Source organism: Diorhabda sublineata, chromosome 9 (assembly GCF_026230105.1).
Source record: "Diorhabda sublineata isolate icDioSubl1.1 chromosome 9, icDioSubl1.1, whole genome shotgun sequence".
NCBI classification, from domain to species: domain Eukaryota; kingdom Metazoa; phylum Arthropoda; class Insecta; order Coleoptera; family Chrysomelidae; genus Diorhabda; species Diorhabda sublineata.
Window position 1 is genome coordinate 9,400,369 of NC_079482.1, and position 21,965 is coordinate 9,422,333.

Sequence of the window (21,965 nt, forward strand, 5' to 3'; positions counted from 1 at the left end):
AATTTTGACAATCTCTGTTACAATTTCGACAAAAAATGGAAGTAGGACACTGCTTTATGACTTCCGTGTCCAATTTGTCCCACAACTCAATCGGGTTGAGGCTTAGCGGCCAGATAATAACTTTCAGTACATTCTTCTTTTCCAATTCTTTCAAATACTCTTTGCATAACTTTGAGGAATGCTTGGGATTGTCGTCATGCTGGAAGATAAATTTTCCTTAAATATATTGTAGTAGCCTTCTTTCTTCAAAATCCCTATAATTTTTACCAGAACTCCCCTTTCTCCAAAACATGCTCAAACCATCACTGAGTCTCCGCCGTGTTTTACAGTTGATTTGCACACAGAACTCTTTTCTTAGACCCAAAAACCTCAAACTTTGACTAATCATTTCTTAAAACACCCTCCCACTTTTCATACATTCAATATTTATATTCTTTAGTCCACTGCAACGTTAATGTTAATGTTAATGTTTTAGCTAATACCTCGAACGTAGAAACGTATGCTGTGAGTTGTAATGTACTTTCTAGTTTCTATATATTTTTTTCTGTTATGCTTACAACTATCCTGTTAAATTGCCTTCCTTCTTCTATTTGACTGTTTTCTGCATTTGAAGGTAATTCACGATCAGAGTATAAAATAGCAATTCAGTCAAGACAAAGGTTTCTGTTATTTAGAAAATTTTCTAAAATATTCTACATATATTTTATTGTAATCAAAAATATGACTCATTACCTTCTAAAACTACCATATATTCTTATGGGAAGGGGTAGAAGATAACATAATATCTTATGGTCCCTTCAAAAGTACTTATTCTATAATCAGCCATATTGTCACTGCGGCTATATGGACTTGTCGCAAGCTTGTTGGCACGATATGGGGACGACTTTAGCCTAAGATGGTATACTAGGTATACCAAACAATCATCAAGCCTGTGATCACATACGCGGCGCTTGTTTGGTGGTCTAAAACTGAACAAGTAACGGCTCAAAAAACTGAACAAGATTCAGGTATTACAGGATAGTAACAACTTTATATTGAGTGACTGAATAATCCAGACAGTGAAATTAAGGCCAGCAAATCTAAAAGGTCACCTAAGAAATCTAGAACTGATATATCTAGAAAGCAGTGAAAAACCAATGGACCAAATGCACACTTTGATGAACATAGATATCTAATTCAAAGTGGTAATTAATGACCATCAATCATGAGTCAATAAATATTATCCCGAAGCTCAAAATATATCTCTCTGATACACAAATGGTTCGAAGCTAACGCCAGGAGCTGGATTGGGAATTTGTGGATCAAAATGCAAGCTTCCCATACCGCTAGGAAAATCACTCATCATTTTCAAGGTAGAGTTTCTAGCAACAAACAAATGTGCTCAGAAGTGCTTGGAAAGAAACCTCTCTAAAAAGCTCATTCACATTCTCTAAGATAACCAAGCAGCCTTATACGTCCTGAAACCTATAGAGTACATGTCGAAACTAGTGAGGAAGTGTCAACAAACTCCAAAACCTCTAGTTAACAAACAAAATAACACTAATGTGGCTACCAGGCCACTAGCTTATACCAGGCAATGAGGAATCAGATAGCCTTGCCAAAAAAAGGAATGACTATACCTAGGATCACAGCCCTACTTTGTGCTTTTGAGATGCCACATCAATAACGAACTGAACGGGTTTCACTGGAGATTCGTAATTATATCAGCTATGAAGTCTGAAGTATGGTAGTCGGTCTTCTGATAGGTTACTACTCCATCAAATATCACCTTAAGACGGTAGGCATGACAGAAGACGACAACTGCAAATTCTGCGAACAAGTCATGGCAACAGCAGAATATTTTCTCTGCGAATGTCCTGCCCAGTTCATTAAAAGTCTTCAGTACCTAAAAGGAGTTTTATTAACAGCTTAGGAAGTGGGACACAAAGACCTTAGAAAATAGCCTTCTAGAGGAGTCTCCATATTTTAGAAGCAGAGATGTACAGTCTCGTATAAAATATCTTCTAGGTATAGGTGCAGAGTTGCTGGAAAGCCATAACGACTTCCCAAACAATCTATAACCAGGTACATTTGGTTTAAAAAATAAGCTTCCCAATTTCATTTAAAGAGTTTTATTTTTCATCATATAGCCTTTTTTAAGTAACTTTATGATGAAGTAACTTTATTTTTAAAAATACCATAAGCTGAATTCTGAATCAGTTTGTATAATCTATTCGTATCTATAATATATGTAGAGACCAATGGAAACTATTTAATTTTTTTTCTCATTTTTATTAATCTTTTTAGGCGGGTTTATGAAAATTTAAGTGCATGATCTGTAAGTTAGTTTGACATTGCATGTTAGCTACATTTTTATCGATATAATTCTTCTATAATATTCAGTAAGTTTTAAGAATACAGAATTTTGAAAAACTTACTGCTTGGTATCCTGTCGCAAATTTTTCAATCATGTGTTTTTTGTGTAGTTTTTCTAAATATAACTTTTCTAATATATCTTGCTTATACATTGTTTGCATTGTCATCATTTTATTTGTAAGTAGAAATAATAACTGACGTCAAGGAAACTGTCTAATCTTCTTTACATTTTATCGATTTCAGTGATCATTATGCATGTATATATTTGTTTATTTCTACTTACGAATAAATAAAATCTTGTGCCAAGTTTTTTATTTTTTTTTGTTTTTAGATTTTGGGTATATGTTTTGCACAGAATTTGCGAGCAGACATTTTTGCTCAGAAAGCTAAATGGCATTGACAATCAAGAACTCCCACTGCTGTTTAGTACAGAACGATGTATAGGATAGCGTGGGAGCCATCAGCTCATCAAATAGATTTTGTCTGAAATCTGTCTCATTGGATTCAATAATATTTCCATTTATTGTATATATTGGGTGAGAGGTATTTATCCAGCGTTATTATTTTATGTTAAGAATCAATGTTACAGGAAAACAGCAAATTTATTCAGGGATCGATAGTAATTATTACCTAACTCTGAATTTAAAATTTAAATCAATGTAAATAATTATTTGAATAATTCACTTATACATCTTTTTATCTAAGATATTTTGAAGTATAAAATGAAACAAGTTTATGACAGTGTTGATCGATCTTACCTCTATAGCACCCTGCGTCTTTTTGGCATTCCAAATAGAACGAGGTCTCAGGCAAGGAGACGCCCTCTAGTGTACCCTCTTCAACATGACACTAGAATGAATCATCAGAAATATCGAAGTTAATAGAGGAGGAACTCTGCTCAACAGAACAGTGCAGTCGAAGGGAATGTGAACCGAAGGAAAGCTTTGAGCAGCTAGAGGAAGAATCCTGGAGAGCGGGGGTCACCATTAACGAGTCCAAAACAAAATACATCGTTATGTCAAGGAGCAGAAGATCTCCTCCGGGGGCTTCCGAAGTGGGCTCGAAAATGTACACTCGTTTAAATACCTATGATCACTAGTGACCCAAAATAATGACAACTCGATGGAAATAAGAGAACGTGTGAAAGCGGGGTATGGAGAATACTTCAGTCCCTAACGACTACTAAAGTCACGTTTACTGAATTGGAGAACGAAATAGCGAATCTATCGCATAATTCTCCGCCCGGTTGTCATATACGCTAACGAGACCTGGGTGTTGAACAGCCGCGAGGGACGGCTACTCAACACGTGGGAGTGAAAAATCTTACGCCGAATATATGAACAAGTGTGCGAGCAGAGCATGTGACGCAGCAGTACAAACGTCTGTGAATACCCCAGCCTGGAGACGAAGTCAAGAGGATCAGACTCGGTTGGCTAGGCCACTTGGAGCATATGTTTGAGGAGCGGTGGTGCACAAAGCAGAAGTTTAAGGGCCAGCGACTGCCTAGTTGACCGCACAAACGATGACTGGATATTATCAAACAGGTTCTTCAGCAGCTAGGTTTAAAAGGGTGGAGACGCCGAGCGTTGGATCGTGATGACTGGAGGAATATGGTGGATGAGGCCAGTAGTAATAAAATCATCTTGGTTTTTGTTCGGGGTAAAATTGAAAAATAAATTGGTTTCACCAAACTAACCCTTAATGACTCGATTAAGGATTTTAGCATGTTTTTAGTATGTTAGATATAATTCTTCATTGCTTATTAAATTGTGAAATTATTTGATTTGGTATAAAATTTCATTTATAAATAGGCAATAGAGAAAATAAATAATTTGGTTGGATTTAATATACCTAAAGGGTTAGGTTAGGTTATAAAAGATTTAATAAAATTTTGAATAAATTATAAAAATTACTCATGAAGAAGTTTTTAGAAGTGAACAAAAAAATTAGATTTTTGCTTTTCATTACAATACATTGTAAATAACTATAATTTTTTAAGGTATGCTTGAAAAATAGCAAGACAACGAGCAATGTAATGCAAGATGTATTTATCAACAGTTGGCTTTGAAGGGGTATTCTGGTTTAGAAGCCTAAATTTTAGGCATTTTTAAAACTAACGTGAAAAAAAGAAAAACGTTCTCACTATCCATTTTTTATATTATATTTACTTTTTAAGAATATAAAAAATTGTAAAAACAATCAGAATTTCAATAAATTATAGGCTGGTAAAGTGATAACTACAAAAAAATCGGTGCACCCTGGTTGACATAACTCCAGCCCTTGTACTGATCTGGAACAAAAAAAAATTTTATCGGTAAAGATGTCGCTATGCTATCGCATTGACTTCAGCTTTTTAGTCCCTTTTTTGACCTTTTCGAATTTTTTAAAAATACTCCAATTTGATTTTTTTAAAACATATTCTCAAGGGTCTAAGCTTTGAAAATATGTAAAAAAAACGATTTTTTCAAATTTCTAGATCAGGATACAATAAGTTTGTAACTTTCTTGGTGTTTTGCCATTTCTATTGTTTATAAGTTGCAATTTTACTATGTTGGGAAAGGTAAAGAGAACTATCACTGTGTGTGAAAAAATGCTTTAAATGACAATGGTGCCATGACAGCATCAGTGTAAGTTTGGTAGGGACGTTATAAGAATGTAATAAGTAGTGAATAATTTTGGCTTACGTTAATACTTGATATTTTCAATACTGTCCTGTTACTAACTACTGACTAACTATTCACCAAAAATATTAACTTGATATCCCAAAATCCAACTGGTGCACATTAGCTAAAGTAGAAACGGTGGAGATCTTCCATCAGAATAATACGTCAGCAACAATATTCAGATGGATCAAATCAAAATTTCTTTCTTTGTAATAGAAATAATCGTTCTGACTAATATTCCAAAGATCGGAATTTCACCAATTGGTAATTAAAAAAGAAATTTAACTTTTTTAGTTGTTCTTTTTTTATTGTAATGTTTTTCTTCTAATTTATTTGAACTCTTTTCCAAGGTATGGTAAATTTATACACACCTTTCTTACTTATTTACTTAAAACACCTACACTACAAACAATAAACTGTGCACTAAACACTAAACTTGCTCGATAATTATGATAATTATCCACTAATACTTAAATTCACCATTCACTATAACATCCAATTATTATATATTATATTTTTACAAAAAGAATTTCTCGATAATTCGAATCTAGAATGAAAACAAATGAAAAGGCCTTCCTAGAAACTGATTCTACAAAGACGGCCATAACATGACGCAAACAAGCTAATAAAAAACTAATACAAAAGACCTGTCGCCGTATGGGTAACTGGCGCATTCACTTTAAATTCCATAACCATAATAGAACAGGACCGGCTTCACGGTCCTTGTAGTCAATGAGTTCGTAATTTTTTTGATAAAAATATCGATATACTAGGTGTTATCTACAAATGTTGTCTTGAAAATATGCTATGGCGATTTTTTCTATATTTTAGAAGAAAACGTGCTCTTTGGCTAGCAAAATTTGTTCGTTCGTTCCATTTTATATTTGAATCACCAATAAAAAGATACTTCCAAGGAAAAGAATTTTCTTATTTTTCAGTTCGTAATTTATGGTTTTGACAATAATGTACTAAGATGTGTAATCCTAATTTTTCTCAGTCTCTCTACTGAGTGGTGTTAGGAAAGTTGGATTATTTTCCTTCCATTTTTAACGCAACATACCTATTTTACATATATTTTATATTTCTATTTCTTTATATTAAATAGATGTTAATTTTAGTATAATACTTCCTGAATAGATAAAAGAGGTTGAAAAGGTCCACCACTAATAAATAGTAACATACGCTTTGTAATCTTCCTGTCATTTTTGGTATTATAAAATGTAAAAAAGTTTACAAATTGATAATTGATTTTCGTATTTACCGACGTAAAATTAAATAAAAAGTTAGATTAATTCTTAAAAAAATTCATTTTAATAAATACCCGTTCAATTCAAAATTTCGCTAAAACAATACAGTAAACAAAGTTCACGTCAAATTCAACTTTTAATAGGGGCGCTGGTATTCACGTTACGTCAATTATATCGTTATCTTTTTTTACGATTACTGCTGTCAATTTAAAGAAATTATTACGTTTCTATTCTAGTTGCTCTTGTGAAGATTAAAATCGATCTTATGTTGTTATGTTTGATTTCTATTGAGGGAAGAATATAGTATGTAAAAAAATGTGCTCGATAAAACTACAATTTCTACTTCATATTTATATCATATACAGTATTTGCACAATTGCCATTCTGATGGGTTTTTAAACTGCGATTTCTACGGTACAGCTGGGTACTATTTCAAATTTTATATGATGGTTCTCCTTACCTCTAGTAATTTTTTTATTAATAATGATCCATATGTAAAACAGATAATCTGAATACTGAACCACTTTTTTTAACTTAACTTTTTTTGTTTTCTTTTACTGTTCTCAAGTATACAAAGAGTATCTTGCAGGTATGGGATAGCAGAAGAGAAAATAGGTAGTTTTGGTTAGTGGTAGCCATGATGCATTGTCTTGTATATCATGATGAATAGACTATTTATACCACCACTACACCCAACACTCACGATTACACTGTCTGACGACTGAAGGTAAACTCCAAAGTTTCTGAAGATGATAACTTGGTTATCGAAACGTGCGTCAGACAGTGTAATCGTGAGTGTTGGTGTAGTGGTAGTGTAAACATGAATATCGCCAACGGTTCCAGAAATTCAAACTTAGTTATATATCATGAAACAACATGCAAGATTCAGTATGTTATATTTTGATGTTGTAAGACATTGCATGTAATTTCTTGCAGGATGTCTTGTTCCATGTCAAGCGACCTTAACCTTATAGACTTTTCTGATATGCTGTTTAAAATTATCTGATTATATTGATTTTTAACTATTAATAATTGTAAATGTCTCTGCGGATGTGTATAATAGATTTTTGTGAACCTATATTATCTCTGATAAATACCTTTCATTATTTAATACTATTTTTGTAAGGTAAATTAACTTTATAGATCAGGGTAAAAGCCTTTAAAAATATATAAAGTGGAAAAAAATTATAGTAGCATGAAACCAATGGAAAAAGAAGGAGAATATAATAAGAATGAAAGGAAAAATAAGGATAAAAAAGTTTTATGTCGATTTCCGGAAAGTCCTATGTAAAAAAATCAAATGGCAAAGTTGTAGGTAATAAAAGATCTCGAACTTTTATATAATTTACACTTTTTTCAAATAACCTCAAAATTGAAATAACAAAGTTTTTGGTTATTAGTTCTTTTATAAAAAACATTTTTTGCTGAAAACTTTTATGTCTTAAATACACTTTAATTCATTTTATTTTTCACCAAATTTTGTGAAAAGAAAATGTTTTTTGTAACCGATGAAAATAAAAAACTAAAAACTGGTTATTTCACTTTTTCATATAAAGTTTGTGGTTATGTGGAATATGTCTCAACGCAAAAGTTGTAGATCTTTTTATTACCTACAACTTTGTTAGTTAACTTTTTTCCATAGTTTTACCAGAAATCGAGATAAACTGATTTTTACATTAGATCGTCTGTAAATTATTCTTCCTTTCATTTTTATTGGGTTTCATTCTACTATTATTTTGTTTTCTTTCAACAATTATCGCCCATGATCTATTAGTATATATATATATATATATATATATATATATATATATATATATATATATATATATATATATATATATATATATATATATATATATATATATATTATGGCATTTTTAGAAATTTGGAAAAAATCGTACAAATTTGTATGTATTATAATTTAAATTGAATATTTTTCATTAATTGTTAACTTGTGCCTGTGAATGAAAAAAAGTATATTTATGAACAAACAGTGTTATATAGAGTGAGAAAAAGTTATCATATTGCAACCAATAGGGCCCCCTTTGATGAGGATTGGGCTAGTTATCTTTCTTGCTTAGATGAAAAAAGGCAGGCCATCAGCGCTCATTGCACACTCTGCCGTGACTGTCTGGCCTTGTTCACCAGCAACAGGTTTTTCTCGGAAGTAAACGTAGGTTTGAAACGTCCAAGACTCCCTGGTACTATTCCATCACCACAAATGGTCTTCTTCTTGCTCTCAAAGTGAATTCATGATCTATATCGAAGGCTACTTTTTGGATGGACCATCCTACACGTATCAAACGGTGAGCTGTCTTTAATTGGCCGCCACTCATAAGTTGATAAGCCGTTTTCCTTTAGCAGTTAACTGAGGAAGAAATAACATGCATCAGTTAGTATCTAAATGAAACATCACTTTCCTCGTAAGTAGGAAGTTAGAGGACCTTTATTCGTACTAAATAAGGAAAACACCACTGCAAATAAAGAGTGCGTGGCTTTTTACACTTCCGAAATTGCGGTTATCCCAACAATGTAAACTTTATACAAAGGTTTTGAAACAGGGATGTGAAGCTCAACAATGGGGCTAATCACTGAAAGTTTGACTTTGGAAAAACCTCAAACCATCTTTGAAATAATTGAATTAGAACAAGAAGAAATATTACATGAAAACGAAGAAAAACAAACTTACCGTATTTTCTCAGCTAACGTTAAAACTATCACCACGAGCTTTGGTGTGTAATGGTTTAAAAACGAATCTGCTACCTGGTAACTGACCTGAATGGACAAATAGAGAAAAAATTCAAAATCTGGATAATGGATTAACTTAGAAATCTGAGGTTGGTATCATTCGACTCAGATAAAAAAATATATCTTCTTCTTCTTATTCCTGCGTTAAGTCCAATGACTTGAGTTTACTGGGTGATGTTTAAACTTATTTGTGATTCTGATAACCAGCTATCTTGCCATCTTTTTTGTGGTCTTCCTCTTGATCTTTTCCCTTCGGGTTTTCCATCTCTTATGATCTTTGCTAGTCTGTGCTCCTCCATTCTCGTTACGTGTTGATTCCAATTTCTTCTTCTCTCTTGTCCCCATCTTACTATATCTTGAATATTACATTGCCGGATATCTCGTCTAGTCTTTCCTATTATGCATCTTAATGTTTTCATCTCAGTTGTTCTTAGTGTTTGTTTTGTTTTCTTTGTATCAGCTCTGGTTTCTATGGCATACGTCAGTATTGGTCTTATACATGTTTTGTAGATTCTTGTTTTCGTTTCTATTCCTATATGTTTGTTTCTCCACACTATGTCCCTTAACGCATCTGTTGTGGCTGCTGCTTTTCTTACTAGGTATATCGTATCTTGGTAAATATCGCGGTGGCTTGTTACATCTACTCCTAACTATCTTGATGACATTACTTGCTTTATGATTGTCCCTTCTATCTCCAGCTTACCACTTAATGGTTCCTTAGATACTGTTAGACATTCAGTTTTCTCTGTTGATATTGCCATATTGTATTCTTTTGCAGTTTTATTAAATATGTGTAACATTCTTTGTAGGTTGTCTTCGCTATTACATATCAGTACCGCATTATCCGCGTAGCATAGAATCGTGATGTTACTGTTTCCTATTTTGTATCCTGGTAGTTCTTTTACTTTTTCTATCATTTTGTCCATAATCAGGTTAAATAGAAATGGACTTAAGCTGTCTCCTTGCCTTATACCTGTGTTCACCTTTATTTCTTCAGATACTTTTCCCTCAGCTTTTATTTTAGTGGAGTAGTTGTAATTGAGTTCTTCTACAATTCTTATTATTTTAGGAGATACATTTTTTTCTTTAAGTAAGTATACTATGTCATTGAGTCGTATTTTATCGAATGCTTTTGTTAGGTCCACGAAACACATGAAGATAGGGTTGTTGTATTCTATTGACTTTTCCACTAATTGGCGAATTATAAAGATGGCATCTATTGTTGATCTGTTCTTTCTAAAACCTTGCTGTTCTTCGCATATTGGGATTGTTGCTCTTAGTTCTTCAGCTATGATTTTGGCGAAAATTTTCGATATTGTATCTGGTAGTGATATTCCCCTATAGTTTGATGACTTGTTCTTATCTCTTTTTTTAAATATTAATGTAGTCAAACTTTTATTCCACTCTAGAGGTATCTTTTCTTCTTCAATGATTTTATTGAAAATTTTTGTTATTTCCTTTATTAGCTTTGGTCCTCCATATTTAATTTGTTCGTTTGTGATCGTGTTTTCTCCTGTTGCTTTTCGATTTTTCAGTTCACGTATTGTGTTTTTCACGCGGTTTTTTGCTATTACCCAATTTGAGCCTATTGTTTCTGTTTTGTCTTGAGCATTATTTTCGTTTGAATTGTATGGATCTTTAAAGTATTTTGTGCATTCTTCCATTTTTATTGAGTGAATCTTTATGTATTCATTTAGCGGTCTTTTAGTTGATCGTTATAGTTTCCACACTCTTTTTTGACTTTCATAAAAATCGTGCTCGATGTCTTTCGTGAATCTTTCCCAGTATTCCTCTTTGATGGTTTTTATCCTTGCATTCACCCTGTTTCTTGTTGCTATATAATTTAGGTGTTCTTCTGGTATTTTGTTGCTTCTATATTTTAAGTATGCGTCTCTTTTTTCTTTGCATATGATTTTTACTTCTTCTGCAAATCAGGGTTTGTTGCCTTTTTTGTTATTTACGTACTTAACGTCAGTTATGTGTGTTATAAATTTTTCATTTATTGATAATCCAATTCCCGAATTTGTTATTTTATATTTGTTTGTTTCCGATAGAGCACAGATATCTATTTTATGGTTATTTAGTATTAATTCATTAATACTTCATACTAACATCGGTTATTACTTCATAATGTTGAAATCAAAATATTTCGAAAACGGTACACAGTATAGATTTTTATCAAAAGTACCTTTTTGGTGTAAAATCAAATGATGTTCAGTTCACTTGATATCGTGCTTAATAAATCTAATATTGGAAAAGTTATATTCAATAGTACTTGGTACGAACCGTGTAACTATCGCCCTCTATGAGAGTCAGATATAAAAACAAATTTATTGGATGTATTAGCTTCCAAAACATATTCGTATAAAATTTCAATACAATATTGGTGAATATGTAACGAAAATTATTTACTGAGCAAACCCCAAATATTTTTCAGTTTTCTATCTATCCTAGAGATGGTATTGCGTTTTTTTGAAACACTCTGTATAGTGTGAGAATAAAAAAGATAATCGAAATCAGCGCTTTCGATAATCGAATGTTTTTCGCTTTGGCACCACTGTGCGGCATAACAATTGCCAGAATTTACTCTATAAATCCTCCTCTTACCCCAATCTACTTATTTTTTGATTTCTTCAAGCTCAAAGTTTCTCAATTATAACTACATTACCCCGTTAGTATATGATGTTTTTTTTAACTGATATTCTTTAACACAAAAGTTGCATTATCTTTTCTCTGATATAATCCAAAATTTCCTTGGACTTTTCCATTAAATGATCATTTTCTTCAGTTTTCACATATTTATAGCTCACCTTCCCTATCCTAGCTCCTTTGGTTTAGCTCGTTACCGCAAATATCCTTATAAGTTACATTCTAGAAACACTTAAGAACTACCCAGAATATTCGATAGATGGGTATATAGACACAGGATAAGTTATAAGGGAAAAAGAATAACCTATCTAGTCTTGTCACAAGATTATTATCAACACTCTATATAACACTACAAGGCATTTAATGATCTGATTTTGACTGAATTTGTAAATACTCAACTTAAATAGTAATTAGGAGACACCATTGAGTGTACCCATATTCAATTTGATGTTGGTTCAGTGCTGAGCCTAATTTTTTTGAGAACTTTGTGATTTAATATAGAAATACTTACTATTCTTTAAGGATAAGGTATTAAAATTGTGATATTGTTCCATTCCGTTCTTATTTATTTTGTAAGAACTATTGCCGTGCTTGATAATTAACATGCACAAATTATTTGTTCTAAATCAGCAATGCTACAGCTAAAGTATTTTCAATAAAACTACTAACGAACAAATAGGTCGATATCTACGGTCGACGTTGTTCAAGAAGAACGAATTATTGCTTAAGAGGAGCCAAGTACAAGTTATTGAGTTATTACGCCTCCTACATCACTATATCTAAATCCTTTAAATTTTGTTCATATTTCTTTTTTTTATATATATAAAGCAAGCACAAGATTCGAGTGGTGCCTGACGTGTGGATATTGATCTTAAACTTCTGTAGGCAGATTTATACTTCTCCAAAAAAAAATGAGTTTTGATAAATTGAAGTTCTAGGCGTTTGTAGGCGAACTCGGCCTCGTTTGCCTGTCGAGTAGGTCTTTCAAAAACTGCTCTATACAGCTTTGCTTTGCTTTGCTTTGGTACCATGGGTAAAACAGAGTCGGGTGGAGACCTTTCGTCTATGATCTAAGCTGTATAAGTTTCTGGGTAATTCTGGATTACCTATAAGTCGAATTGCTCCTTTGTGTATTGAGCCGGGCATCTTCAGGGTAGGCTTGGGAGCCGAGCTCTAAATGTGCTAGCAACATTAGAAATATGGGCGAATCTAGGCCTTGTAGAGGATTAGTAGCTGTTGCGGACTATATAGCTTTTTGGTCTTGAAAAGGGCTACTGTCCACCGAATTTTATTGTCAAGTCTAAAGAGATCAGACGCATTTTCAAGATGATTCCCTTAACTCTGTTTAGTATACATATTGTAAATGCTTCATCGTATATATTCGATTGAAGTTCTGCGCGTCTGCAAGCGAACTTGGTGTTCACGAGACACGTCTGTCTGTCGAGTAAGTCTTGAAAAAATTGCTGTATGCGGGATTATGTTAGATAGCGGCGACCTTTCTTCTATGCTCTAAGCTGTCCAAGTTTCTGGTCATCTCTGATCGCCTATAAGTCGAAGTGCTCTCCTCTGTATTGACTCGAGCATCTTCTGGGTATGCTTGGGAGGTGAGCTCCAAATATGCCCACAATATTCTAAAGATAGACGGATCTGGGCCTTGTATAGCATTAAAAGCTGTTGCGGACGATATAGCTTTTCCTTAAAGTCTCAGTATATAGTCTTAAAGGGGGTTCCAAGCTTTTGTGAAGCTGCCTTTGCTAAATCGGCCACGTGACTATGCTAGGATATATTGCTTCCAACCTCCACATCCAAGCGAATGTGCGGTGATGGTGATATTTTATGTCCAAACAGGACCAAATCTTCACCTGCCGCGCCAGATTTCTTTGTAAAACTACAGCCTGGCTCTTTGCTGGATTAAACTCAATTGATTCCACCCTAATCCAGAATGTATTCAAGATCTGTATTGATAGTGGTGACCTGTTGATGCCTACAGATTTTATTGAGGCGGTTGATTTGAACGACGACACCAGTGTGCTATTGCTTTTGAATTGGGAAATTCTCTTGATTGTGATTATTACTTTGTGCATAGATTAGAAACTCGTCAAGACGTTATTTAGTAAAAAAAGAAACCCATAGATGTCTCTTGTAGTAGTGATGCAGATATTTCTCATTCGATTTTCAAATTATGAGTTATTCATTTGTAGAGCTTTTAAGTATTTCATTTGATTTCAGTCTTCATTTATAGCCTTGGTTACCTCTATGTGTAACATAGTCTCTAAAAATGATTAAATCATTTTTTTTAAAGTAGACTTATTGGTCTTTGCCTCCATAAAAGAAGAAAAATTATAATCAACTGAAATATACAAGTTTGAAGCTTTGTTTCAAATTTATTTTAAAAAATAATGAAACAAAAATAAAAATTTTTAATTGTAATAATTCTTTTCGGATCTCTATAAACATTCCATATAAACAGTGGTGTGTAGGAAGTGTCTGATAAGCTTATTTTAGTACATCCTATTTTTTAATTGATATTGTTTCAATAAGTATTTTTTATCCAACGCAAAAATTTATGTACATATTTGATAGTAAGTTTTAAGACTGAATCATTTGACTTTTAAATTTTAAGACACAAATATGACTTTATTTTTTCTTCCAAAACATATATTCAAATACTTTCTTCTTTAGTGACAATTTGGTTCGAATTTTACAGCGTTCAATTAAGTATTGAATATTAAAAATATTATCCTTGATGGCGTCTATAATGGTATCTTCATAATAAGTGTATTGTCAAATGATTTGGTAAACTTAAATTGTAACAGTAAAAAGTGAGAATAAAATTATTTAAATAAATAGACTTTTAAACGATAATCTTTCTTTTACAACAATTTTTTGACTATAGATACTTGATCGCTATAGGAAAATTCTCTATATACAGGGTGATTAATTAAGAATGTCCAATCTCTGAACTGTAGATTTTAGACCTCAAAATATGATGATTCTGCTCAACATACCTTATGCAAATATTGCTAGTTTCCGAGATACGGAGTGTTCAAAGTTTAAATTTAAATTTTGATTTTCGCAATAATTTTTTATGATTTCACAATTTCTCTTTGAAAATTGGCAATTTTACGTTTTTTGGCACGAGGAATCATAATTTGAACTCTAATTTAACATTGCTAATAGAGGGCGCTAGTTACACATGTTTGTGTTAATTAAATCAAATTAACTTTTTTTGGGCTAAACTTAGAACTAAAATAATAACTCGGCTATCGAGTTATTTGCTTCTAAAAAGTTCAATCAATTTTAATTTTTCTATAAAAAAATTTTATTATTCCTTAAATATGTAACAATAACAAATTTGTAAACAAAAATAAAAAACTTCAAAGCAAATACTCAAAACGCCCAACATTTACTTCAATACACTTTATGATCCGCTTTCGTAAAGATCTCTTAAATATCAAAATCACATTCGTGAATTAAGCTGTGGTATCATTTTTCGTTTTCTTTTCAAGTAGGCTTGTGTCGCTATTAGACAGTTTGTGTAGAGTTTAATTTTTCGTTTTTTTTTAAGTAGGCTTTTGTCACTGTTAGACAGTTTGTGTAGAAGCAAAAATTGAATAATAATAAGAATAATAAATTAGTATACCATTTATTAACAATTTAATAATTAACAAGTGTAATACTTATTTATCAAATAATGCCTAGGCATACCGATTTTTCCAATAATGAGATGCGCGATAAGATTTGTATGTTTGCTCAGTCAAATTATAGAGGTCCAGCTGCGGCTCGAAGATATTCACAATTATACCCAATTCTAAGGCAACCCAATTACAAACTGTACCGAAATCTTTACAACCGCTTAGGTGAAACGGGGTCTTTACGCTTTAAAACTGTGCACGGTGCTACAAAAAAAAATCACTGCCGTTGAAGAAGATGAAATTTTAATTTGTGTTACGGATATCAGTACTCGCCGATTAAGTCTGCAAACAGGTATAAGCCAATCATCTATTTTTAGAATACTGAAGAGGGAAAAATTGCATCTATATCATTACACTCCTGTTCAGAATTTATTACCTCAAGATTTACATATAATTTGCCCATTTTTGCAAGATAAACAAAATGTTAACCCAGATTTTCTGGATATAATTCTTTTTACAGATGAGGCAACATTTACCAGACGAGGAATATTTAATTATAAAAATAATCATTTGTGGGATTCTGAAAATCCACATGCTATGATGGAAACACATTTTCAGAACGAGTTTAAGGTTAACATTTGGTGTGGTGTAATATGTGGGTATTTAATAGGTCCTTTTGAACTGCCAACCAATTTAAATGGACCTCTTTATTTAGATTTTCTCGAAGAACATTTACACGAATTACTAGAGGAAATACCTCTTGCTTTAAGACAAAATATGTGGTTTTTGCACGACGGAACACTACCACATTATTCTTTGCAAATTTGTCAATACTTAAACAAACAGTTTCCTCATCGATAGATTGGTCGTGGAAGTGAGTTCGCTTGGCCACCAAGAGGCACTGATTTAAATCCTTTGGATATTTCCATTTGATCGCAAATGAAGGCATTAGTTTACAAAGAAAAAATTACTTCTTTTCCACAACTGCGACGGAAAATAGAAGAAGTCGCGGATTTAATTAAAAATAATAGACAAGGATTATTTGATATTAAGAGATCTTTACGAAAGCAGATCATAAAGTGTATTGAAGTAAATGGTGTTTTTTCTTTAGGTTTACAAATTTGTTATTGTTACATATTTAAGGAATAATAAATTTTTTTTATAAAAAACTTGAAATTTATTGAAATTTTTAGAAGCAATTAACTCTATAACCGATTGAGTTACACGAATCAAAGAAGAGTAACTTTTTTTGTAGAATTTAATGCTTTTTAATATTTTTTTAATTATTTCAGTTGTAAGTTTAGCCCAAAAAAAGTTTACTTTGATTTAATTAACACATACAAGGGTAACTAGAGCCCTCTATTAGCAATGTTAAATTAGAGTGCAAATTATGATTCCTCATGCCAAAAAACGTATAATTGCCAATTTTCAAAGAGAAATTGTGGAAAAATAAAAAATTATTGCAAAAATCAAAATTCAAATTTAAACTTTGAACACCCCGTATCTCGCAAACTATCTCGCAATATTTGCATAAGGTATGTTGAGCAGAATCATCATATTTTGAGGTCTAGAATCTACAGTTCAGAGATTGGACATTCTTAATTAATCACCCTGTATACAATTTTAGTTTTACACAGTAGACACAACAACAATACTAGAAAACTGTATTGTTTTGATAGGCGTCAGAAGGATCAAATATAGGAGAAGAGGCAAATAAGGATAAATTGAGAATTTCTATACTTATATATTTTTAATCGGAGAGAATTAAGAAAAATTTGCTACACTTTCAGGCAAATCCATTTCTTATTTCTTCAATACTTAAGTTTTTCTTTTACAACATAACACACTCAATAAGTCGTGTGATTAATTAAAAAAAAAAACATTTTTCTTGCCAAAAATCGATTTTAGTTATCAATGGAATCTCCTTTAAAACAATACAACCATTCCACCGCTTCCCTAACTTTTCGATGCCATGCTTATAAAAGGATTTGTCTTTTGCATCAACAGTTTCGGCTTCAGTTTCAGTAAATGCTTCTTCATTTGAGCTGAATTTCTCAGCGACGAGCATTTTTGGAGATCAGCGAATAGCCAGTAGTAACTGGGAGAGGGGACAGTTCTGGACTGTACAATAGATGAGGAAGTAATTTGAAGTGTTCGTTCAGTTTAGCCATAATTGTAGTCAACAACTCTATGTAGTTTTTGGTATTGATTGTCTCTCGCTTTTGGAGTCGATGAACAACGAAACAAAAAATGAAAATAGAAATTTGTCTTCGCACAAAAAATTAATTTTTATGTTAAAACAGATTTCTATTTTTATTTTATTTTTATTTTGATGACGCAAATTGTCAGTGTCAAGTAATATTTTGATAAAGACCACAATAGGTCGACTTATCAAAATTTTATCTGTCTTTGAAAAGTTATAAAAAGAAACTAATTTTGAAACACAAAAGACCTAAAATCAAGAAAATTTAGAAACATAAACATATATAAAAAGTGTAAGAAATATGAAATACATGAAAATTTAGTAGACTACGTATTTTTTTAAGAATTTGGTGAGACTTAATAAAATGAGTATTTTGTTATACAATATAGATAAAAAAAATATAGAAAATAGAGCTCCAGAAGGAAACGTTGTATTTTCGGCAATCATAGGCTGTGGTAGCCATTTTCCATCAAACAATGCGTATGGTTCTACCTTCGTGGTATAGAAACATTGATACAGATTTTGATTTTATCACTCATTTTTATCATTCTCAAGGCAAACTGATTTTGTACATAATTAAAATATTGTATGTGCTCTTGTGTAGACTCGATGTTCGTTTTCAATCCACTTTTCGGAAAAATAAGCCTGTTACTGTCTATCTTCCGTCTAGTCTCCATCAAATTGATCGTAGAAAACAGTGGCTACACTAGTGTGTGGCACTATTTTTAGAAATTGTGTGTCCAAGTAAAGTAATGGAGTAACCTTAGAGTTGGTAACGCTGGAGTTGTATCTCACGTTATTGCAATCATCATTGAATCAAAGCGTCAAGCTCACGTCAGGTATACGTTAAACTACTCGTGATCCTGGTTTCTTCCAGTGATAGAAATCACATTTGAAGTATTTTTCTCATCATTGTAGACTGAATTTTTCCCTATATCAAGTCATTTTTAAAATAAATCATAACCCAAATAAAAATGTCCCTATTTCTCCCAATAAAATAATAGAACGAACTTCTCTCTCTCTCTCGAGTATTTTTTTACACAAAACAAAAATACACTTGAAAAATAAACTAGTGAAGGTGGCGAAGTAAATGATATAAAACCAGAGGTCTATGAAAGGTGATGTTGTTAGGAATTAGAATTATTATTACAGATTTGAACAGATTTAGACAATGGATAGCATTACAATATATCTGTGGTTGAATAAGGAGAATTAAAAGTAATACTTTCTTGTTTTTTTAGGTTAGTCGAGTAGATAGTGGAGTATACACAATGTGTGAGCATTAGATGTTTATTAGATGCAATCTAATAATTATTCAGAAAAAGTTGTGTAATCATTTCGTACTATAAAAGTTTGTTATTGTAATTAATACTCACATTTCTATAGTTGTTTAGACTACTCCAGTTACTGCGTTAAGCCACCAGGAGAGAAAAATTGCCACATTTTTTGTGTGGTAATGGGTAAATTTTTACAGCTGCTTTTCATTGTAAAGCTAAACGTGGGAGTTTGCATTTGTTCTATACGGTTTACAAGCGCGTACCATGAGATAAGGTGGATTTATGTAATTCAGCAATGGGTTATTTCATAACAGTGTGAACCAAACGTCAACGCTTATTTATAATCGTGAAATTTTGCTTAGTTTTAAGAAGGCTTTAGAGGTAGAGAGTGATTAGATATAAAAAACAGCGATGAAGATTAATTAACATTTATGATACAATATGAAAAAATAAATTCATATTTTATTTCTGTTTCAGTTAAATATGTCCCGTTTATAGCATTTAATTATTCAAAATTCTTTCTTATATTATTGCTACTACATTTCATAACACATTTTCCATTTTCAAAAATTAATTCCAATAATACAAACTTAAAATTTTTAATTCGCCTTACGGCAGACTAATAAAACCTCTTTTTTTCGGTACAACAATCAAAATCATTTGATTTGATATAACTTGACATTGTTGAAATTGCCTATTCTCTATGGGAGGATATAGGAGGAGAATTCGAAGGTTATATATTAGCTAGTTAGATATAAAAGATGAATTTCTTTGAGAACAATTGATTTTGGAAAATTAAATAGGAAATATATAAATAGGAACGAAATTTCCTGTATTTGATTATAAGATTATTAACTGGACAAAATTATGAAGTAATAAGTGAAAATGTTTTTAGAATTTTTTATATTGTTATTAAGAACAAAATATAGACCCAGAAGTAGATATTTTATCAATTTTCAAAAAAGCATTACAACTTTTATAGACTCAGAAATAATAAACTATTCTTATAAATGTATTGAATAAATTCAATTTTAAAGTTCATTCTTTCTCCACCTTTCTTGGGAAACTACAATGTAGAATTCCATTAATCATTCTGGCTTATGTTTATTTGCTGTTAACTAGATTCTGTCAAGTCCATTTAACATAAAATTTATTGAAGGCGAAAAAAGTAAATACCTGTTGATATCGAATCGAGAAAACTTAATTTAATTCGAACTTCATGTATCTGGAGAATAAGAACAAGTTCTTTATATTTATCCCAAGGTTACGATCAATTCAATGCATATTTGAGCAAAATTCATTTCAAGCCATACAAAAAAAATAATTTTTGTAAGATTGCCTCGGACTTAATTTTATGAGATGCGCTCCATATACATTAATATTTCACATGTTTTGAAATGTAATGAAATCACCGGTTCGTATTCAAGAAAATCCTGCTGCTGATTGAATTCGAGTAGAGCTGAGGTGGTTGTTTGCTAGGTAAGCGAGAATAAATGGGATGAATTGAATATTTTCGCAACGCCATTTATGTCGGATAAAAGAAAAATAATTAAAATGATTTTTAATGTATTAGAGGTAGCAATATATAACGAAAATTTTTGCTATCAATAACAATACGATTTCTAATCAATCGAATCTTTAATGTCTTGTCTATACTATAATTTTTGTTGTAGTGATAAATTTTCTCGAAATTCTATTTTTGAGCAATATCATTGGTCAAAAAATTATTTATTTCAGAAGTAAGCTTTGTATTGCCAAAATAAAAAATTCGTTTTAATTATTCTCACAGACAAAGTAGCATAGTTTCGCGTGGGCGAAGAGAGCCCTCACCCATGACCTAGCACTTGAAAAGTCCACGTAAGGCCTATTTAAATGTGATGTTTGTATTAGACCAAGAGCCAGTGACCAATTTCAGGTGGTAATTTCAAAAGTCACGAAACTTTTTCCAGTAAATCCTCTATACCTACTTCTGGCAGCCCTGTTAGGCCGGGGTAGACTACCAAAAAATTTTAAGGAGGGTAAGAAATAAGATTTATTATGAATATGAATATTTATAAAAATATATTCATGTAAAGATAATTTTGAAGTATCGTGAGGTATATTTTTTTAGCAATACTAGCAACAGTACACACTCCTAAAAGAAAAGAATATCCAGAATATTACGTGTTTTAATATTTTTTTCCGCAATAGGTATCCTAGAGAATATCTGCTTCAAAGGTACTGAAAAATCTTTCAAAAGTGATGTTTTAACAATATTAAGAAAAATCTATTGCATTATGTATCATTCATCATCCACGTCTAATGAAGTCCACAGATGCCATTCTAACTCGAACGTTTCCAACTTACTTGTACTCGTCGGACACGTTTCTGGCTCTGGCAGACTGTTGGTGATGGAATTTCGTTCTGGCATTATATATTATCAATTTTTTATCTCTTTTATTTATTCTAATAAAATTTAAGGACTGATGAATTGATAAAAATGGATTTGTTTTATAAATATTTATAGCGTTCTCTCAACAATTAGGAGAAATTTAACTGCTTTGGTAAAAATTCCATGAAGATGAAATACTATCGAAAGTAATTTCGTAAAATTTTATCACTCATACTTTAAATAAAATAAATCTTATTTCTTACCCTCCTTAAACTCTTTAGGTAGTCTACCCCGGCCACACCGTGCTGTCAGAAGTGGCTTTTCATTTTCAGTAGGTATAGAGGATTTACTGTAGAAAGTTTTGTGCCTTTTAAAATGACCACTTAAAATTGGTCACTGAATATATAATAATATATAAACTGAATAAAACGGAAAATTTACTTAATTAGAAGAATCTGATTGTTAAATTTTCGAATATAATATCGTTGAACATGTATAACAATAATTATCGGCTCTAGAGTGAATAGTGAATTGGAATTGAGAAATATGCTGCTATTTTGGGTAATTTCGAAGCAGACTATTCAGCCTAAAAAGACACCACCCTATTACGTTCAATTAACGAATCCGAATACAAAGACATTGCTAATATTGGTTAAACACAAACACGGAACTGAGTAAAGCAGGGGTTTAACTGGATCTTATTAATATACAGCATTTCCTCTAGGTTTACCGGACCAAGTATATAGAAATTACGAGGAAATAACTTCTTTCAAATTTAATCCTAAAAAATACTTTTTGAGGATTGAATGTCTGTTTT

At 31.8% G+C, this 21,965-nt stretch overlaps 1 protein-coding gene across 6 annotated transcripts in view; it reads left to right on the top strand.

Moving 5' to 3' along the window:
• The window catches only part of LOC130449112 (tetraspanin-5), a 63,123-nt gene that overhangs the window by 21,434 nt on the left and 19,724 nt on the right, over positions 1 to 21,965 (top strand). For 2 of the 6 annotated variants that reach the window (XR_008910420.1, XR_008910422.1), the window contains exon 9: positions 2,687 to 2,898. Coding sequence is in view for 2 of the 6 variants with exons in the window: in XM_056786795.1 (XP_056642773.1) it covers positions 2,687 to 2,755 (69 nt within the window). In the remaining 4 variants the exon portion in view is untranslated. Of the gene's footprint in view, positions 1 to 2,686; positions 4,490 to 6,854; positions 6,900 to 21,965 lie in introns of those variants that run through there. The other 4 variants (XM_056786795.1, XM_056786796.1, XR_008910421.1 and 1 more) reach the window with 3 other exon arrangements.